Source organism: Euwallacea fornicatus, chromosome 6, assembly GCF_040115645.1.
Source record: "Euwallacea fornicatus isolate EFF26 chromosome 6, ASM4011564v1, whole genome shotgun sequence".
In the NCBI taxonomy this organism is placed as follows: Eukaryota; Metazoa; Arthropoda; class Insecta; order Coleoptera; family Curculionidae; genus Euwallacea; species Euwallacea fornicatus.
In genome coordinates, this window is record NC_089546.1 from 4,138,443 (window position 1) to 4,162,003 (window position 23,561).

The 23,561-nt window shown below is 33.6% G+C and overlaps 1 protein-coding gene across 8 annotated transcripts in view; it reads right to left on the reverse strand.

Annotated features, from left to right (window-relative positions):
* The window catches only part of LOC136339702 (transmembrane and immunoglobulin domain-containing protein 1-like), a 263,800-nt gene that overhangs the window by 168,269 nt on the left and 71,970 nt on the right, over positions 1 to 23,561 (reverse strand). For 7 of the 8 annotated variants that reach the window (XR_010732188.1, XR_010732186.1, XR_010732185.1 and 4 more), the window contains exon 3: positions 13,635 to 13,843. Coding sequence is in view for 4 of the 8 variants with exons in the window: in XM_066283138.1 (XP_066139235.1) it covers positions 13,635 to 13,710 (76 nt within the window). In the remaining 4 variants the exon portion in view is untranslated. Of the gene's footprint in view, positions 1 to 9,859; positions 10,421 to 13,634; positions 13,844 to 23,561 lie in introns of those variants that run through there. The other variant, XR_010732187.1, reaches the window with a different exon arrangement.

The window sequence follows — 23,561 nt, forward strand, 5'->3', positions numbered from 1 at the left end:
ATTCATGTAAATTTAATTACGTTAAAACGTGATAATTTTGCTATGAAAAAATGTATCTGAGTGCCTAAAGCTCTATTTATATATAGAATAGATAGGGAATGATATTGTCTCTAGAATTTTCAGACTCCTCCTTACTGGAATTTATATATTGCGGTAGAGCTTCGTAAAATAAAATTCTAAAAGTGAATATGTAAGAAAAATATTGGTTGGGTGGTCTTAAAAGAAGTATCAATACTGGAAAATAACTTTTCAGAATTAAAATATGTGTAAACTTAAGGCAAGAGAGCTTTTCATTTTGGTCCAATTCAAAAGACCTTATGGATTTTTATGGTGTTGAAAAATACACTCGGACATTTATCAAAACGTTTCGCAAAAATAGGATCACAAGGCAATTTGAGTAATATGGTTGACTGTGGCACTGGCCAATGGTCGAAGTATTTACTTGATGTTTTGGCGTTCAATTAGCGATGAAAATAGTCCAATACTGCTTCGAAAAGTGAAGTCCAAGAGGTTTCAACGCTGTGGATTCCTATAAAACGTTCAAATTTAGGCAGAATAAATGTCATAAATTTTGGCTGAATGTTCTATTAAAAAATTACAAAACCGACGTTATTTTAATAGATTTGTGTCCATGTCCATTTGTTAGCTTTACATCAACAGATCTCATAAATATCCACATTTACTTAAGTTCTCTAATAAACAAGTCACATTTTTCTCGAAAGAAAAATACCGGTTTTCCCACAGCAGCTCTTGTACTATACATCTCAACTTTTCACTTGAAACAAAAGAGTAAACTTAAACCTCTTGAATAAGTGAAGGACACATGAAAGCAAAATGCAAATTTACATCCTCTTAAATGTGAAATCAAAACAGATAACAACAGTTTTATATTCGGGCCAGAGATTTAGCTTCCATTGTTTCAAAATTGCGTCGCAGTTGCATTCATTTTTCCGGGGTGAAAATGTCACTTTTCATTATGGCGTTATTGCGACCAGTTGAACCGCTTACAAAACGCTTCTTTGTTTTTTTTTAAGTCTTCGCTGTAGCAAAATAATAGGAAAAGCTTTTTAGCGAACCATAATATAAATCTTTCCAAAACGAGAAGAGACGTCTTCGCTAAAGACTTTCTTCATAGTACATCAACCTTAGAAAAGGTTGTTTCGTACTTGAAATAAGGAACATTAAGAAGGCGAACGCATACAATTCGTCCCTTAGAGAATGAAAAATAATGGGTTTGTCAAGTTGAAAAGAACCTCTTAACAAAATTAAACTCGGCAGGAAGTGACAAAGTAATGGCGATCATTAAATATCGTACGCCTCCCAACTCAATATGACATTAGGAAGTCGTTTGGGATCTAGAAGACTATAAAGCTTACGAAACTAAGCAACGGTTTGGTATTAAGAATTGGGAAGCCGTATTATACGAGACTATAGTATAGAAAGACAAGACCTAAAATGAGAAAATATAAAATTAAATAGCTGAAATTTGATTCGGGATTTAAAGTTGTTAAATTTTCGTAGCAGAAATTTATACTTGTTAATCTGAATTACGCCTTTTGTTTGAATAATTATTTGTAACGTCATACATTCGGTTTAAATCGCCCGGTAATATGTGTAGTATCGGGATTTAATGGGATATCACATTTTAATATTAGAGTAGATATGGGATGGTGATTATATTTACGAAAGAAATCACAGTTCGAGTGTGTTTATTAATTAAAGATATAAAGAACAAAAGAAAAAAAAAGATGAGCAAGCGGACCGAGGCCTCACTCATCTCAGTTCGTCGTTTTCGGGACTGCCCTAGTCAGCCTCTTCCTTTCTCCAACTCCCTTTACTGCTACCTGTGTCTCTGGGTTTCTCACCCCCGCTTGGTCACATTTGGGCATCTGGTGCCCAGATGATCATCATTCTAACTGTCTTATCATAATGTTTTCAAGTATGGCGACGCGGTATTGTCAAATTGAAAGAACGAATACATAAATTTAAGAAAATATCGATGGTCAACTGAATTATGGCCTGGTTTTATGATCCTACATATGATGTAGTTGCTACCCCAGCAACACGCATACATTCCTAATCGTTAATATAGTAAATTACCATTTCTCTGATAATTACATGCAGAATGTTGTAATGTGCACTTTACCACTCGATAGACACCATAAATGCACCTGATTCCTTCATTACCACAACTAATCAAGTCCCATGACATACACACCTCGGCATCGTGCAAAATACTTATCACAATATGAATGTCTTTTTTCGCTGTTACTTAGTTCCATGTGCTTTTATTCATTTTTCATTCAACTTTTATTTTTATATATTTTTTTAAGTACATGTGCAGGTAAACATCAACAATTTTTACAATATACTGCATGTTTCAGAACTATTAGTTTATACTTCTAGGGATTATTCCGTGCAACAATATAAGGCATCTGAGTGTAAAAACCTGCGTTCGCAAATGTATCCCTAAGGCGCTACGACTTTATGATGTTTTAAGTCAGTCGTGTGCAAATTTTTTTTATCGAGTTTCAGTATTTTTCATTTTAATTTATTTGTACAAATTCACACTACAGTAAATGCTCAAAATGTCGTCCATGAACTTCATGGTGTCTGTTTAAACGACGTAAGGGGTGTTTGGATTTGGAGTGTTTTGACAGGAAAGTCCCATTTCTCGGCTACTAAGGAAAAACTAGCGTACATGTCAAGAGTTCAACTTATGAGTGAATATTAATGGCGAAAACCGCATTTCTATATTGTTATAGCCCACAGCGCTAGAGGGCGTTTTTCAAATTTCGATTATTTTCAAAATTCCTCATTACTTTTTTGTTTAGTACAATATTCAAATAAAAAAAAACATTCTTAAGGCACTTTTTCGATGCGATTGCAGTGGCGTGCTTAGTTTTTTTGCTACAATGTACCGTTTTGGCAAAAATCAACATAACTTTTTTATTTTAAATGAAAATCGCACTCGGCTATTATTTCGAAAAATATCCATTTTGGACCATTTTCAACTATATATGATCGTCAATAGTTATCTATCTGCTAAAGCTAGCTAATCTGCTAAAGGAAACCTTATTAGACGATGGTTTATATAGCGAATTGACATTATTTCTAGATGTTCAATACGCTTTTAAAGTTATCCTGGTTAAAACTGAAACACGCTGTATAGGGACTATCATGATTTCAAAGTAATAGTTGAATATGCCTTATATAAAAATGTTCAATAAAATTTCCAATTTCTTGTATCACTACTATTTTATTGCATCCTATACTATATCTTGCCCACAAATTAAACGTATATCGCTAGCGTCCAAATCTCGATATTTTCCATCCATCGAAAATACAAAGATTTAAAATAAAGGCATAATGTTCGGAAAGAGGAATTTGAAAGCTCAAATTACCTAGGCACATTGGTATATTACGTTATGAGGCACATTTTCCAACAGGTATAAAACATAAGTTACAGATGTAAAAGCTGAGACACAGAGGCGAGAACTGGGCTTTTAGTAGTAATGCGTTGAGAGGAAAACTACTACATAAAAACATATTTACGGATTTACATATCTACACACCTTTCCCATGCTTTTAAATTTTTATAAAAACAGAGATGAAACATTAAACTTAACAACAAGGCATTTGCACTCTCAAATTACTGACTTCACAACGACGCAACATGGGCCTTAAAGCATTGACGCAATTTCCAACATTTGAGAGAAAAAGGTGTATGAACCATCACTGATATAATTTGCTTTAAGTTTTTCACCCTATATCTTCAATTTTTTTGAAAATACATGTAAGATAAAAGCTTCGTATAGAGACACTTGAGCTTTAAACTTATCTGCAATATAGTGGCGTCAGATTGACATTTCATAAAGAAGACTTAGCGTAAAATTATTGAGAATATTAGGCTCTTTAACATTATTCCTTTTAAATTTTTCGCCCTGTGTTCCTCATTGTCTTTAAAATGGGTTATTTCCAAGCGTATATGAGCAAAAACAATTCTTCGCGAAAATGTCATTTAATTTCATAAATTTTCCATTACAGACTGACATAACATGAGTCTTTTACCCGTGAAAAAGAAATTAAATAAATTTTATGAATCATTGATATAATGTCATATAAATGCGCCTTGAGAATCATTGTAAGAGTTGATGGATATCTTCGAATATACTTTTGATTTCGTACTTTATCCGTCAGAGTGCGTCAAAGCTTTGAATCTTCTCTTTAAAAGCTCCGTTGCTATCATACAGCACTTGTAAAAAAGATTACAACACATTTATAACTTTCATAAACCCGACATTAGAAAAAATGCTCAAATACGTATAATTTTATTTAAAAAAAAAGGCATTTATGACATTATTTTTGATATTCAAATTTTTTAACCCTATTCAGCTACCCCTACTAGCTTTTTATTTTCTTATGAAAAAGTACTCATTGTAGTATATCAAATAAAAGGCAATTCAATCAAGAATAGAACGCTATACTCAGTACTAAAATTGGATCTACAGTTTCATAAAAATAAATCATCTAAATTTTATGGTCTATTTTTGTAAACCGAACCTTTTAATTGGCCCAAAAAATATTCGAGGAGCGTAAAATTAGAAAATCGGGGCGGCCATTCTATTGCGCCTCTTTTACAGATCCATCTTTTAGGGAAAAATTCATTAAGATACTCTCCCACAGCCATGGACGCAACGTGATGGTGCGCCATCTTGTTGGAACCAAATATTATGGGCTACTTGTCCTATATTTTTTCCAGGATAAATTTCGGCAATAGATGAAACTACTTCATGTAGGAATAAGTGCAAATATGATGCTTTATTTAAATTTCCCTTTATGAAAAACGGACCCACGTCCTGGTGGCCGATCATATCCATCCATACATTGAATTTTTGCGGATATTGTGTATACAGAGTCTGCATCCAATGTGGATTGTTTGTTGACTGGCAGCCACAATTATGACGTTGAACAGATCAATCTAAGTAAAATGTTGATTAATCCGAAAATAAAATTTTGAAAAGGCACCTAGTGTCCTGAATGCATTTTTCTTACATCAATTCACAAAACTCCATCCTTTAATCAACATCTTCGACTCTTGGATAAGGGAAATTTTATATGGATGGATTTTTTCTAGTTTTAAAAGATTGCTTACTAATTTTGCAGATACATCAAATTAATCGTCAAGTTTGCTGGTAGACTGTATGGGGTTTTCATCCATAAGTAAAAGAATATCTAGTGCTTAATCGTCACCAGTTGCTGTTTGAGATCTTCCACATTTTGGAGTAGCTTTCACACTTTCAGTTTGTTGAATTTTTTTATTAATCCGACAAATTACACTTTTATCAACATGTCGGTATGGAAATTTCCGATTAAATACGAGAGACACGTGTTGGTAAGTTCTTTTGCGATCTCCATATTCCAAAAATACTAAAATTCCAATTCTTTGCTTCTCAAATAACCGATCCATTTTTTCAAATATTCTAACTGTGGTAGATACCTAACAACTGAATTCATCTACTAACGATGTCTGTCAACTTCAAAATATTTTCTACCTCAAAAATTGTTTGCAGTGAACAGAAGTTGGAATTTCTACGACTTATTATAATTTTTTTCTCTCTTTCAAAGTGAAATGAGAATGAATCGTCTACCTAGGACGCGAAGATTAACACTTTTAATCTTTCTAGGAGATAAACTTTCCTCTTTTTTTTAAGGAACCTGTAAATCCAATTTATGTTCTGAGTACACCGTTGTATCTCTTATTGAACTACCTTTCATTTCATATACTATAAAGGGTGCTTTTCCATTTGAAAAAAAAATAGTAGGGATAGCAGAACAGAGGTGAACAGTTTGAACATCGAAAATAATGCATTAAATACCTTTTTTAAGGGCTTATAATTTTTTCAAAATTAATTTTGGGTGAAACAGCACTAAAGTGCATGATAAAAGAGGGCTTGATATTAACACTTTTAACTTGCAAATTCTCACCCACACTTTTGCAGTTTTTCATAGAGCCAGTGTTGCCGGAAATATAAGGCAACGTCATGTAGTCATCATGAATTTACATGCTCTAAAATTACCTCACTTCATTACTTACTAATGCTCTTGTTTTTTACTAAATTAATTGTAATAATTTTTCAAACAGGGAGCAAAAACCAGAAATTCTTTATAAATATGTATACTTACCATGAATCTGAAAATAGTGGGATAAATTCTGAATTTGGATTATTACTTTGAATGTATATCACAGAATAAGAATATATTCCATTTGTTTATGTACTAAGAGAATTCAAATGGGGATAGTTTGAAAGCTCCGTAAATCGAGTGGCAGTTTAAAGGACCACAGTTTATACGAAGAAACATATTGGGGTCTTATTGGAAAAGATTTATCTCCACCGAACAGATTTATCGGTTTCAATTTCAGTTATTTGCTTTCCCCGTCAAACTGTGCATGCTCTATACAACAGAGTTTATTCTACCAAAAGATCAAAGAGCGAAATCACGGACTCAAGCTGTACATTCCGGATACAAGAATTGATAGATACGAAAAGGAAATGTCTTACATTAACTTACCGACGTCTTTAGCAAATAAAATACCATAAATCCTGCCAGTGATGTCAATAAAAAAAGAAGACAGCGCAGTAAGCAGTTGGTAGACAATAAAAGCAGCTTTTAAAATATTATTAACAAGTACAAATAACAAGACCCGGCGATGCAATCCAGTCGTAATTTTCAAAGAAAATTTTCAAAAATCCCTCAAATTATTTATTACTAATTTATCAACAATAGTACTCAGAGTTAAGTGAAACGTGGGCTCAATAGTGTTTCTCATCTTTCATATTCTCTTTTTAAACAGATATAAATTTCGAATTTTTCCCCAGGTGCCCTGAAGCAGTTTATCGGAAGTTTTTAATTGAATTTAGTTTCAATCCCCTCGGTGTGTTGGTGAAACTGCATTACACAAGCAGAATATGTTTGGATTACGAGTGGAATATAATGGGAAATTTGCAAGTTCCCTGTTAATGCAGATATTTGCGCAGTGGAAGTCAGGCTCTTTATTTAATTAAGAGTTGTTTCATGCAGAAAATTCTTTAAAAACATGACAAGAAGAGATTAAAACATATATAAAATATTTCTGCACGAGAACAATGTTTCTATTCTTTATATGTAATATGACTCGTGCATTAAAAATCATCGATAAGTTTTAATGCAATATGCAAGAGTCCAAAAAAATCCGACTGAACGTAATACGAGAGTCCTTTTTTTTCACCTGGATTGCACGAAGATATATCGTCCTAAAATTTATCGATAATTTGCAATGCATAAGCTAGAATTGGAGGTCAATTTCATGAAGCAAATGCTATAACAGCTATAACTAACACAACTGTTATTAATCGACCCTCTAACGTCTAAGAGTTAAAAATTTTATTGCGATAATTTTTTTTTGTGATACATTCGTGACCGTGATTACGATTATGACTAAATAATGAAATACCGAAGTTTTAGGTGGTGAATGAAATTCTCATATTGAAATATGCCTTTATATTTTCTAATCTTCGATTTCGCGAGCACTATCGAAATCAATAATGCTTCATAACCAGGACAATTACGATCGGTCCAAGTGAACCGGAAGAATTTAATTAGATTATACTAATATGTCTCCGGTTAAATAGCGAAATCTAAATTGGAAATACATAGTAAATCAAGTTCTGAAGTGGCTGTTTCCAAGCTAAAACAAGTTCGATTAGCAGGTAATAACCGGACATAACGATTACCCGATTTCAGCCGGAATGCAGTTATGAACTAGGTATAATTCAAGATGTATTAATAATTTTTGTAATCTAACGAGTGTTTCCTAGCGTGTATTTCCACGGAGCTCCATAGTGCAGACCAGAATTCATGCAGATGTGCCGCACTATCGGAATACGGCACGTTGTGCATAAATTTGTAGTCATTTTTAGAGCATTGCAGCGTTGAAGTTGACTCTAAGAATGTTTTGAAAGGCGTATTCTCTATTTATTTTAATTGCAAGCTATTTCACTGTTTTTTTTTATAAATATGGACTTGCGATTTACTGAAACCAATGTTAGAGTTTAAATGAAGACTCATTTACTTAATTCTTTATCAGTTTTCTACTCTATCGGTTGTCATCGATTTTTAAATGTATAATGCACACTTTTATAAGTACATAAGTACTTTCGAAAGTTTAAATTGGAGAATTGTTAGTCGGATTCATTCCTGAGAATATGTCGAATCATATGTTCTACGTTTATTTGCACTCTAATTGATTTTTGAAAATGATCATTGAATTATAGGCCTTAAAGTGTAATTTCATACATTCTACTCAAGCCAGTTTTTGAGATAAAGTAAGATTGCGTCTGCCTATTTCATTATCAATTCTCAGATTAACTAAAACTATGCGTTATGGATTTTAATTCAGTATTCTAAAGCTGGTGTAGGAACTTTCTAAGTAAAATTTTTATATGTATATTCGAAGCATTAAATTATAAAGTTAATAATCAAATCCATTCTCAACCACGACTAAGTGTTGCATCACTAGTTCTTCGTTTCCGTTTCAGGACAAACAATTATTAAAATTTGTCTTCGATTCTCTAATGTCCAATCTTATGCCTTTCACATAAGCAAATCATTCTCAATTCGAGTATAACTAACTAAAAATGTTCACGTTTTATTAATCAGTCATTCCCATGCTCTATTTCATTCAGCGTTTCCAGCAATTCGCTCATAGTAAGAGGCAACACATACGTTGCAAATCCTGTTTTTCGATATTGTTAAACAATATCATATTCTTTTACAACATGTCTGAATGTCTTCACGTGAGTAATATATCCTTTTTTTCTCTATTCAAATTTCATTTCCGCTTCATGACGAAAGTTTCAAATTCGTTTTTCTCCTTCACTCAACATCAAAGTGACGAAAGTCGGAAGCTATTTAGTAAGATGAAGAGAAAATTAAATAATTCTAATAAACATTCTAACATGATTATGAGTTCACAGAAGTATACTAATATAAAATTTATTTTTTAAATTTGTGATTATCACTACATGAATAGAGAATGATTTTTGGTTTTGAATTTAGAAACAAATTTTACATTGAAATATGCCTAAATTAGTACTCTTCCTATTACCCACTTATTTAAACGTGGAATTTAATTGCGAAATTGTGTAAGTCTAGACTTGAAATGTAAAAAGTTTTAGACAGCATATGGAACAACACTTTTCGTACAGAAACAACTAATTTACTTTCAACTGGTCTCCTCAGTACAATTTGAAGAACATTTTTAATTAAAAACTTCCCCATTCCAAACGAGCCTTCACATCCTAAAATTAAACATTCTCTAGTTCACGTGCTACTAAAAACTACTTAAAGCTGCATTTAGCCCGACCATATGAGTTGATATTAACTTCTAACATACAATCCCGTCCGCGGCACCGAAAAACAAATTTAAAACCCAAGCAGTTATGCGGAACTTCATTAAAACTGAGAGCGACCCCCCTACTTTTTCAGGGATTACGGTCCTGTTATATACTTTTCACGGACCACTTCCCTTCCGACTGCTTTTATTTACTAATTGGATAAGGGCTCATCACTTTTTCTGTTTAAATCCGTGTACTAATCCCTCTTTTTCGTCTGAATGCAACTAATTAACTTGAAGGGTTTTGGTACTTAATAGTATAATGTTTTAGAGACCGTCTGCACAATCCCTCCAGTTGTACATGATCGGTGAGAATGAGATTAAGTATTTTTTGTCGTGACTTTTAAGGAGGGTTGCGTAAATCAGTGACAGGAAGTTCAATGACAATGATGTTGGGCATTTGGGACAACAAAAATAATTCCAGAATATTAAATATTTTAATCAGAAATTATCCTATAAATTAGGGTTATAGACTACATGAAGTACATATATCACACATGGACCACCTATATTTTGTCACCACCACAATTTGGTAGAATAATTCGATAATACCTGAATGTGTTCAATGAGTCCTACTCTTCGATTAAGTCCTTCTTCATTGGTCATCAAATGAAGAGAAATGTAATAAGTGAAAAATATATAGATATTCATTAAACATTTGTCTTTCATCCTATTCTACTAAGTCAAAACTGCTTGAAAAATAGAATAGGATTCGAAGCTAACAATGGAAATTACACTCCGGTGTTGAGAAGAATTCCACATTGTTTATGTGATTACAGATTCTGTTCACTGATGATTCCAAAGTCAGCTTACCCTTCTTCCCTAACCTCCAGTTCATTCAGTTTATCTACAGCTTTATCGGGGTTTGCGGACGACGTCTCTTCCCTTTCTGTGGAGTTGTTTACTAACTTTACCAGCTAACTGGAGTCTTCTCCCTTTTCCTTCTCTTATTCGTGTAATCCTTTCATTCGCTAATTAACAACCCTATAAGATTTTTCAGATTAGTTCTATTTAAATCACTCTCCTAACCAGACTAGTATGTATTAAACGCGTATCTGCACGTTGAGCTGTACAAGTTGCCGGCTAGGTTAACGTTCGCTAACTTAATCTAGTTCGCATCTTTTATGGTTAACGAAATCCCTATAGTTGAGCTCTAGAAACGGACATCCTGTATAATTAAATTTCCCCCAACAATCCATCCTATCGCCTTAACTAAACTAACTTAAATTTGAAATTTGCAACTTTACAGCGGAATCAAGCAAACAGCTTCCGCTGTACAGATTTTAATGCCAACAATAAGCCAAAGTGTAAACTTTGTTCCAGCGAAAGTTAAATGCGAAATATTTCGTTGAAACTTTCCAAGTAGTAACAGGAAAAGTTTTGGTGAAAATTGGGAAATGCTGCACAATATTTACCTGACAGTTTGTTATTAGCGATAAACTAATTTAAACTATTTTCTTGATTTTCTACAGCCTACCGACGCCAAAATATGCGCATAGAGAGTTCAAAAACGCCACATAAATTTAGACAACTTTATGTAAAATAAATTTTATTTATTGATAAATTTCCTTCCGGGGGTTAGATAAAAACGAGAATTTATATCCCAATATCGTATTTCAAAGTGATATATTGGGGCATAAATTTAAAGTTTAAATGACCATTTTCTTCTCAGAATAACCTGGAAAAGGGAATGTGTTATTTTTTGTTATCGCGCGATTTTCTGATAGTTTAACGCTTCGCGTATTATAAGAGAAGTTCGCTGAAGGGGCATTCGTTTCTAAAAGGGCTCATATCGCAACTTTTGCAATTGGCGTTGTTGGTCGATTTCAAACACGTTTCGCTCATCCGCAACAAAATTGCCCTATAAAAGAATTTCCAACAAGAAAAGTTACGTCGAGCAGGTTTACACCCAAAGAAGACGTCTGCAATATAATAAATCATGATGCCCTCTTGTAAACTCGCAACATGTTCCTGCAAAACGGAAAATTTCAACACAATATCTTTGTTGTCAGCTCAGTGACAAATTGTTCCTTGCACCGATGGACCGATTGGACTCACTTTACTTCCGTGCAACGGACGGACGTTTCATTACGTGGGCGGTCTTGCTCTTCCAGGGAAAAAGCCCTTTAGTTTAGTCTTTGGAAACTCTGGACAGTGAATTGCCCTTTTGTTTAAATTGACGTGTGTTATTTATGCAAAGGGAAGTTAACTGGGTGAAACCGTTTTTGTGACAGAAAATGTACTGCCCATATTCGCCAAACAAGTGATTCGGACACCCGACAAGGAATTCGGAGAGTTCAGAGCAGAAAATAAGAAATTCCACTACGCACGAATAAAAAAAATAATAACGTGAGAATCTCAAATTTAAAACCACTCTAAAACAATTATACAAATAATTGAACTACACCACCAAAAATCCATACGTATTTGAAAATTCCTCGCCCTCATCGCTTTATACTATATATAAGTATCCTCGCTATAAAATTCTCCCTTGATTTAGGCCTGTTCGGATCGAACTACTACATACTCAACTTTAAACAATTAGATATAAAATATGTATAGTTTCTGACATACTAGTGTAAACAGCAAAGAGATGTAAGAAACAGGGCGAGCCGCCAAATATGATGACATTAGTGAAAAGATGTGAAATTTAATCCCCTAACAAAATGATGACTTTTGCAAATTGAACAGTTTCGGATTGCTCTTCTGGTCATCCGATTCTCTAAAGCTCGGATTTTTTTTTTTTGATCATTTTTTTATTCATTCTTGGGATTTATTCTCTAATCTACGAATTTGTGAAAATTTCATATTAGATACTTGATTAGAAATTTTATCATTTAAAATATTAAAAATATTGCAACATTCTAAAAGATATTTTTGGGCTTCTTATAAGAGTATGTGCCAGTCTTTGGGATTCGTGATTGGTTTTTTTGTTTAAACTTCTTAAAAGTTTGAACTAATAATAATGCGCAGTACCTTAACAACATTTACTTGTGTGTATGGCATTGTTCCTAAATATACAAAAAAACTGTATAAATTATTCAACCGTTTAGAGCGTTTTTTTTTCGTACTGAGCAATCTGTAGTTATATATTTTTTCCTTTTTTCTCTACAATGGCATATGGCTTTCTAGATTTCTGTTCATTAGCACTTCTTTTTTTTAACATTTTTTTCGATATTCTAGTAATGAACCAAAAGTCCTTATTACTGCAAAACTTTCATAATGAATCTCCACAAAGTCTCCAACTCGAGTCAAAAAGTTTTAACTCACGAACCGAATAATCTCGAAGAGCTATTTTCAGCCAAAGTAAGCACCTAAATGTAGTTTAAAATCTGATTAGTTTATACTCAAATGGCTTTTGATTTTGACCTTCCATGAACCCTTTTAAAGAGAATACATTGACCGCATTGACATTATATACACAGCACGACTTTCTTTAGCCTCAAAATATCAATATCCCGGCAACTTTACCAGGAAGATGATTTCCATCGAAATTGAGAATCTCGCCAATTCTCTCCTCTGGTTTCGTTGTTCCTATGGAAATTACCTGTTTGGCAACGTTATCAGGAGTCGGACGTATTGACCCTAAGGACCAATAGATCAAAGCACCGCCAACTTTACCTACAAGACAATTTCCATGGAAATCACTAAACTAGCCGATGCTTTACCCGTATTTTATTGTTTCTATGGGAATTACTCGCTTGGTAATGTTATTTAGACGGCGATTTTTTTACATTAAGTGTGTTTTCATGACTCCAGCTAAGCCTAAAAATACTTAGCGCAACTTATAGAGCGATCAAGGGCCACTTTCGGCACTTAGATGTAAAATACCATTTTACGTATACACCTTTCGCAAATATAAGCAGATATATTTTCAATATTTAGGTGTTAGCTCCATGGCCTAGATTCCAATACACCTGTAATTAAGTTAGGGCGTTGCTTTAAGGAAATGCGAGAGCAAAAGTGTAAGTAAATTAAGTTAGAAGTTTTAATGAAAAGGAAGAGGGAAGGCCGAAATTGTATTTACGGTGCACCAATTTATCACGAAATTACCGGCCTGCTGCCGTTGAATGCAGCATGTTATATTAAAAAAGTTTGCCGTTATACGTTGGAAAATGGGTTTAATGTGACGTATTTCACTCGTTTTTAAACGACCATAATAGTTGCCTGATTTATAGTTATTATGTTCCGAACTTACCTTGAGCTTTAGAATAAATTCCCTCCACATATGATGTGATAACTGTGATAAACACAAGCCATATCTCCAATCCCATAGTGGCCAGGACAACTACCCCTTGCTGAGCAATAATCCAGGCGACAAGACGACACACCAAGCACTATATAACTGTATCATGTCCAGCAGTCTGGTCACTGATTGTCCGGTTATCGATTTAGTAACACCGGCACCTGAAATAGGAACTTTAATATAGTTTTCTATCATTTATTTAAATGAAATTGCGTCGATGCTTTAAAGAATTTGTTATTGAATTGAAGGTCGATAATGTTGCTACAGTAAAAGGTCTAAAGTGCTCTAATCCCTCATACCGAGTCTTTGTACTCCCAAATCGATCATTGTCGCTCTAAGTGAAAGTCGGCTAGCTGTTTTATACTATTAACGTGTATAAGTAGGAGGAGATAGATAAGAAAGGGAATGCTTAATGCATGAAGGCATTTCACAGAATTCACGCCTCGCTTATTACCTCTAATCCATTTTATCGGTTGACAGCTATGATTTCGGTGTTTAGCAGGTTACCTTGCACCCCATTTACTTTTATATCACTGTCACCAGGCTGCCTGAGCCTAATGGTATGTGAAATCGATTTATTTATGTATCCGCGAATTGAACATTTCTAAACTAATTCCGTAGTGTCGTGTATAAAGTTTCCTGATGCTCCTAAGTTTAATTAGCGACTAATTTCGGTGTACAAATTAACTAGGACAGCAAGTGTATTAAAGACGAGTTGTTATTTAGGGCTAATACAGTGTCGAATAGTAGTCCGTAATTTATTGGAGATAAATTTAAAGTATTCAAAGTATTCGGCATTGGAAAATAAGGAAAAACGATTTACTGCCAATTGAAATAAGCAGTTTAACTCTTCTCGGTGATTTCTTTTTAATTTCAATTCAGACTTTCTCCGTATTATTTAAAGCATCTATTTAAGTTGAATAACTGAAGACGGAAGACGGACTTTTCAACATTATCTTAAACATCTCAAATCAAAAGTTTGAAGTTTGATCAAAAGTGAATTTATTCATAACAATAAGCGACATATTCCATATTTGCTATAAAATAGGTACAGAAGATATTACGATAAAAATACCAGGCAAGAGTAGCTCTTCTCTAGTAGCTTTTTTGTCCCATGCTCATCATTCTATGGGGCACAATAGTGAGGAACACTGAGTGACTGCCAACAGTAAAGGCAAAAATAACGGAAATATTGATGCAGCAATAATAAAAAAGGTTTTAGAAACCTTCGCAGAGAAAGAAGAATCCACTGGCACCATTAAAAGATATTTTCCAAAACTCATAAATACTCTACGCTGCAAGAAATGGATCTTGTATATATGGATGCTCATCTCTATTTAATGTTTCGCACCATCTAGTACACTCACCTAAAAACCTTATGGGCTCACCTCAAGGGCAGTATAGCTCCGCCACACTTAAATCTTTCAAAGTGGCAAAAATCATACAGGATAACCGGGTCTTTTTGTAAAAGGATTCCAAGGACGTATTCTATGCACAGAAATAATATTGGTTTGGTATATAAGCTATATTCGAAAATTGTTTTGTTAAGGAAATACAGGGTGGTGAAGTTTTATGTCTTTTTTAAATTTATCTTTTATAGCTCTGAAAGTTTTTGAGATATGTAGCTCAAATTTTGATTATAAGTTATTCTTTACGCTCTATATAATTAAATAATACTAAATGTAATGTAAATTGTAAAAATCTAAAAGTTGATATTTTTTCGGGGTCATAACTCATTTTATCGCTTAAAACTTTTTTGTGGTGCATCTTATGGTATTTAATTTGGGAAATTTCAATTTTGTGTTGAATTTCTGACAGACTACTACAGTATAAACCGTAGTAAGTGTTTATTTATTGACGATCTAAGAGCGAAGCAGATTTTAAACAAAAGAGATAAAAAAAAATAATAACAGACAAGAAGACAACAGTAACCTCAAATACAGAATAAATTGAAAACTGATAATTTGTACGATAACAAATTAGTTTAAATCAATATCAAATAATTATTATTACAGAACATGTTCGAAAGTATCGCTCATACATGCTACACATAAATTAGAACGTCACTATGAAGACCGCTGAACATCTCTGAAATTCTGAGCAGTTATTCTAAAAGCGAAATCTTATTTGCCTTATAAGTTCTTTTTGAGAGCTTGCAGGAATAGAGTACACATTTTCCATCATGAACCTCCAAACATAGAAATCTAGAGGTGTTAGGTCAGGCAATGGAGAAGGCCAAGCAATTGGGTCTTCACGTCCTACCCATTCCTGTGCATATAATAATTTACATTTAGCTAGTTTCTTAGCAACAAGTAATAATGCTATTTTTGAACCAAAATATGATAAACTTAATAAATAACTCATACCACTTCCAGATACCTGAATATAGAGCGTTGAGATAACATAGTAAAGAGGAGGGCGGCACCGAGAAATTTATAATGGACGATGTTTAGATGCATGAATATCTATAAAAGAGAATTTAGGTTCAAAAACCATTATAGCGAGAAGGTACACGAAAAGAAAAAACACAAACATAGTAATGACATGAATAACAAAAAAATACATAATCCAACTACCTTATACAAAATTAATAAAAAACCATGCAAATAATACCAAATTATATGCAAAGCTATCTTTTTACATTACGTAGGTCATCCCGATAACAAAAACATCTCAAATTCATAAAAATATTAACAACAAGGGAAATTTTTATGATGAATGTAAATCTAAATCAAGTTGAATGAAGCCAGGAAAATTTCGGTTTTCAACTAAAAGAAAGGATCGATCGAAAAATTTTCCATTACGCATTTGCATCATTAGTAAACACTAATATTTCATTTGCTTAAGGAAATTTCTTCAGGATTTCGGAATAAAAACAAAACAACCGCCATATTTATAAAGCATTATTATTAAAAAATTATTAAGAGAGTTTATTACAAATTTTCCGTATAATTCTTATTCCCTTGGTGTTATTGAATTCAGTAAATTGTAGATCACAGTAAACTATTCGAAAGCAAGACATGGCTATTCGACTAAAATTACTGACCTCCCTGGCTCCTCGGCCGCATATTTTCATCTCACTCGTAACATATTTTTGAATTTCCAAAACGGAGTATTTAATATTATTTACAAAGAGGAAAATTAATAAACAGAACAAGACGTGCAATTGTACATTAATTATCTTCAGTTTAGAAGCATATTTTACCTTAATTATTAATTATTCCCATAAAAAGATTTATTTTCATTCACTATAAGAATTACCGTCTTAACCCGAGTTTAGCTAAAGAAAGCTAATTGAATTTTGAACTAATTTACTTCTTAGTTCCGTTTCCAGCCGCTTAAATCTCTTTTTTTTATGCTAGGAACTCCTTTAATGATTGTGTTTCAAAAAGAGTGTTGGCCACCTTAAGAGTCATAGTATTTTTGGTTTTTTCTACATAGTTAGTAGTTAGAAATAATTAACTAAACCAACTCCAAAATGTTTTTATGAAAATCCAACGATATCCAACATTAATTTTTACATTAATTTTGAACACAATTTTAATTCGAATCTAAAATGACTGCAATTTTCTTAATTTTTGCTGCCATTATTTTTTTTTAAACTGGCCAAAATAGACCTTTACATATAGAATTTTGTATTTGCCTTTTGAGAACTCGTATCCCCCGTCAAACTAAAATATAGAACCTCATTTTCAGAAGTCAAATAGAAACACTTAGATAGAAATAGCATTAAAGAAATATTCTTCGAATCTCCACTTATCCTAGTAATAAATTTATAATAGAAAAATCCTATTGATAATGTATTAGAAACCCATCTATGCATTTCCATTACATAAATAAATGCTGTAGGCTACAAATTTCATTAATGGTAGTGTTGAGGACAAAGAGGAATGTTTCGTTGATTAAAAGTTAATGTGGAGTGAATTTTAATACGAGTAATAACGTATAGCCAACAGCTAAGTGATATGGTTGTATCATACAATACATATAGCTTCAAAAATTTGCATCGCCTTGATTCCTGGACATGTTATTATGCGGTGCAAAAATCCATGAAATATTTATTTGTTAACGAATTTTTACTAAAATCAATTAGTCTACACTATATTTACTTTACCATTCAATCGTACACCATAAAATAATTTCTTAAAGACAAAAAACGAATATTTTTTGAAAAATTTTTAAAAGAGAAAAAAATTATAAAACATATATTTCTACCTCCGGCATCAATACAAGCTTGAAGACGTCGCTGCATGCTTCGAAAAAGTTTAGCTCTGAGATCTTGACTTATATCCTGCAATACTTCTGCAGCAGTAATAACAAGCTCTTGGATAGTTTTGGGGAGATTTCTTCGACAGTTGACATCTTCAAAAAGTCAATTTCGAGCATGTTCTATAGGGTTCACATCAGGCGACAAAGCAGGCCCATCTACACGGTTGATTCCCTCATTTTCAAGGTAGTCATTTAGTGCCACAATACGATGAGCACGGACATTGAAGTCGTCTATGAAGACAAAATTGTCACTATCGGCCACTCGCTGTGGTCTAACACATGGATTCAGAATTTTCTCTTAAAACATGGCATTTTCTCGTGCAAAATGAGACACCTGACAAACATAGGCAGGTTGGGCGACTGTTGTTGACTCTCTCCAAATTAGAATTCGACGGTTATTATTTAACAGGCAAATTCTGGTCTCATCGGAAAAAAGGACACAATTTCGAAATTCTTTGAGTCAGAGTATGTGCCGTTCATGATGTTGCGTTCCCAGATTTTTTTAATGTTAAAGTTTTGTTGATTTTATTTTCCTTCAATCATTAGTCTTACCCATTGTTTGTTGTTATAACCACCGTCATCACTTGATCGCAATGTCCCATCTGACCTTCATAAAAACTTGTCTAATCTCTTAATTCATATAGTTTTCGGCTTCCACTGCTAATCTTCTCTTCTGGTATGTACAGCGCAGAAGACAACAAATAAATGTCGGTCATTTCTTTCTCTCTAACCTATAGAGCTATCTTCTAACACATAGGGTTTTCCCTAATAAAAGATACGAGATTTCCCCAATCCGCAATTTAAAAAATTGTCTTCCATTTCGTTCTCTCTATTATTAGATATCGTTGAAACAAAGAATGTGAGGGTAAAGTTTTATAGGGGATGAAACTTACCTGTAAGCAAGTGATTTACAAAACTCTGCTGTTAAGATATTTCCAAAAAATTAGATCACGAATCGTTTTGATTGAACAGTTTGATGGGTGCCTGGCCTACAAAAATTTTGACATGGAAGAGCTCTCCAGATATTACATACAGCTTTTTCTGACCTAATATGATCTACTGTGAAATATTATTATTTATTGGAAAAAGATCTGTACTTATATTTTAAGCGTATAACTGCCCTGTTAGTATTAGCCATTTGATAATCGTACAGAATATTTCTTTTATGTCCAGTTTTCACGTTTTCGGATTTTACCGTGTAATAAACACTATCAAGAATGGCCTAATTAGACAGCCGTGTCCTAATGGGAGTGCAAATTCATGATATGTGAAAAATTATAGGGGAGGAAGCCCCAAAGATTCTCTATTTTTGCTCGTGGAACCTCATGCTTTTTTATGACGTTTAATGCTGGAAATCATCTTCCGTGACCTTTCATTTCCATAAAGAACTTTTTCATCTACAATATTTAAGAGCATGAAAATCTTGCATATTTACTCTTAAAATTTTCTTTAAATGAAGCCCACAAATACCTTCTAAAAAAAGTTCATAGGAGGCATTTCGTCATTTTAGTTCCTTAACCAGTGTAAATTTCAAATTAAGGAGCACAACGAAAGCAAAATCTCAAATGTTCGCTACCATACACCAAACGTTTACTGCATATATGAGCCAGATTCTTACCCATTAAATAGCGAGCATACTGCTTTTCACCTTGTTATGTCCCGTTTCTTTCCTTTTCTAAATTTTCAGTCCGAGGGCGATTTAGAAGGTTTTACGAGACCAAAAACGGCAAACTTAAACTCCCTTTATCTAGAATTTGCATCATGTACGAGGTGGTCTTGAATAAGGATTGCAATGTAATGCTTTGTAGCTCATTATCTTTCCTGGTTTGTGAATATCTCAAAAATAAGCTCCTTATTTCAGAGAATGTAAATTAGCCTGTCCGAACTCCTCGGTGATAACTTAAAGAGCTTTTCTGGAAGAAGAAAAATTTACCCTGACTAGGACTACAACATTGAGATATTTATCATCTCAATGCTGAGCATTCCAACCGTAAACTTTTCATTGTTTTCATTGTTTGCCTTTATTCTTGCTTTGCGCTTCTCTCGGAGAATAATTCGAAGCGTTTTAGGTAACCGCAAGGAAATACCGCGACAGACTGTGATGGTGCTGTAAAACATAAGATAATTTCCAATGTATTTTCTCTTTTATCTTTGTGTCGTATATGTAGCTAACGCGGCTGTTTTCCTGTAAGAACACAATGGTTTTTGTCGAATGGAAAATACCTTTAGTTGCACATGTCCCAGTAGGACTAAAGCCCACTTTTAGAAACGCAAGGGAAATTCCCTATGGGATTGGAATATTAGATACGATTTCAACGTTAACAAGGCAATTACGATGTCTCTTGGTGGACTATTTGCAGGCCAAACTATCGTATCGAATGGCCTTCTTGCCATTCCGGGGTGATGTAATGGCCGGAATCAATTTAAGGAGCTGTGCGATAAAAACGGATTTACTGATATTGCTTAGGGTAATTCAATTTACGAGCTACAACATTTCTAAGGGAGTTGTCAAGAGTTTGTCGAGTTTAATGACCATTGGTATTTTTCAGGGGTGAAGACCCTAAACACACACTGTAGAGAGAAACTTGCTTCTGCAAGATTAAGCACAGGGTGTTCGTTTTACGAGGCCATCCATTGAAATCTCGGATATCTTAACATATATGAGATCGGTCGATTTAGAGCAAAGTTGCGCAATTAGAGCTTAACAAGTTTTCAAATGCATAGTGTTGCCAACTGTTTTTTTAATAATCGTGAATTTTTTTTTTTTAATATTTTCTTATAAACCAGAACTGACCCATTATAAACGGAATGAGTTGATACACAGTCATTGGCGTTTTCGGAGTACTTTTTAACGGCACTGTCAACAAATTATTGAGAAAATCTCACACTCTTATTACCTGTTAATTGATTTTTTTCAAATTTAGAGGTCCGTGCCTCTTTGAAGATACGCATGATATCGTGGAGGAGTTTTTTAAACGAACGCTATGTATGAGCCACCACTGCTAATGTAGAGAAATGTAGTATTTGATTTTAATAATATTTTTATGATTGAAAACTTCTCACCCCTATTATCTTGAAACGGGATAGATTTTTAAAAAGCCGCCGGAACAAGTCGATTTTGTTATTGGGGGAGGAAAATTTTTATGTAGAATTTACTGCGCTTCTTTCAACCATCTATCCTGCCGCGCCATCCTCTCAAATAACCTAAATGGTAATGGCGGTTAAAGGATACATCATTTTAAAGAGCTTTTCATGTGCTTGAGGCAGCACATATATACAGTGGCGACAACCACGTATACTGAGGTAAAGTTAGGTAAAATGATCAAACACTGATCACTTACTGAAAATAAACCTTTTAGAATTATGATTCGTTTGGAATACTGTCAACAAAACCTATCATTCCGCAGTCATTGAGAAGAGAGGTTTCAGTTACTTTTTATTTTCAACACAGCACGCCTGCACCGCACGATCTCACATCAGTCTAGAGCTTTTTTCTTTTCGGTTGCCGAAACTTTTACCTTCATCCAGTTTGACCTCCTTACAAACATGCTACTCGGAATCGCTATCCGAAAATGGCAAGTTACATTGAATTTTAAAAGTGTGATTTTTACCCATCTTCAACCGCACACAATATAAAGGAGACAATATCAAAATTTATCGATACGACATTGCATCAAAAACAAAAATTAACAATAAGAAAAGTCATGTTTTACACGGATGTTCTTTTTCGAGGACCGAGGAAATTTATTAGATTGACAGGCATTTGCTGTAGTGATTAATGTATCTTTTCACCTGATGGTCGTCTCGACAAGTAATAAGTCATTAGATTAGTAAATTAATTTATTACAATACTATCCTAATCATAAAAGATGTTGCCTAACTTGATAACGCGACAGTCGATGTAGGAAATGAGGCACCAATTCAATATTTAAGATATTTTAAGGGGATTGTTACTTTTCAATAAAAACATCGACGTGTTCTTGAGATTTTTGAGAAATCTATCTCATTTCGACATAATAGGGGTGGAAACTTTTCAAATTGATACCCTATATAAACAATGCGAGGGTGATTTTGTTAAAAATTGTTCACTCAAAAATTCTCAAAAATTAATGCAGTATAAAAAATTTACAAAAACACGTAAATATTTGTTTTTTGAATGCCACTTTTGGACACTTAAATAAATGTGTTATTACTGACCCTCCAGTTCGTTCGCACCTCAACTAAACAAAATTAAATACAGGCACTCCTTTTGTGATACATCAACGAATTGCTGAAACCTTCCTACAAGCAATTATGTATACGTTTCTGGTTTTTGCATGTGTTTTTCTAAATCACCGTTTAAAGCTTTTGTATTTTACCATTAAGTGAAGGAATTGTGCATAATTATGGAATTTGATTTTGCCTTATACTTTTAATTGGATTAGGCCAAAGTCGAGATAAAATTATCAAAAAAAGAATCTGAAGAAAGTAATTTGTTTCTTATCTGTATCACATTTTCGGTCAATGGTTAACTGCTCCTAGGTTTCAGTTAAATCGATTTCCTCTAGTTTATTAACGGTTCTTCGAAAAATGATATATTCAGTTGCCGAAAGAATGGAAATTATTGTTATTTATGGAGCTGACGGTAAATGTGCCTCAGTCAAATTTTTCAATCATGAACGTCCAAATAAACATGTAAATCACAATTACATAAGATTTTCTGTGCGAAAGCTTGATGTTACTGCGTTAGTTGAAAACAAGAAAAGGCAAGCCAATAGTGTAGTAAATGAAATGGTACATCTTGAAATATTTGGTCAATTTTCTTTAAATCCCAGCACTTCTTTGCGGCAGATGTCTGAAGCAACTGGTTGTTCTTATCCATCTGTATGCACGATAACTAAGCTTTACAAGTTTTCCTATAAAACCCATTATGTTCAATGGCTAAACGAAGATAATTTTAATCGAAAAATTGAGTTTTGCTAGCAAACGACAAACATGATGAATCAAAACTCAAATTTCATAAAATAACTATGTGCTCCAGTGCGAAGAATGAACTTTCTTCCTTGTTGCGGTTCTGTTAATAGCCATAACGTAAGATACTAGAGCAGTGAAAATCCTCATGTCAATAGAAAGATACATACGCGAATTCCTCAAAAATTTAATGTGTGGACGGGTTTCCTCGGAAATATCGTTATAGGGCCCATTTTGCTAAATCAGACACTCAATAGAGAAATTTATTTGTATATTCAGCAAAATGTTATAGATCCGTTAAAAACTCAAGAAGTAGAGAAACAATACGATAATAACGAAGCTGGATGTTGGACGAAAAGAATCTGCTTTTTCGAAGTGATGGAAATCCTCATTATATTCTATATGTGCAAAACGGGCTGAACGATAGATTTGCCAATCATTGGAGTGGTCGGCGTGGGACAAAAAAGTAACTTCCACATTTGCCAGATTTAACAAATTGAGATTTATTTCGTTGGGGTCACCTTCAATTTGCCGTTTATAAGAGACAACCTCTGAATATTTCCAATTTACAGCAACGAATAATTCAGGAATGTCAAATAATTCCACTAGAAACATTTCAAAACTTGGGCCAGCAATTTGAATGCCGTTTCTATTACTATT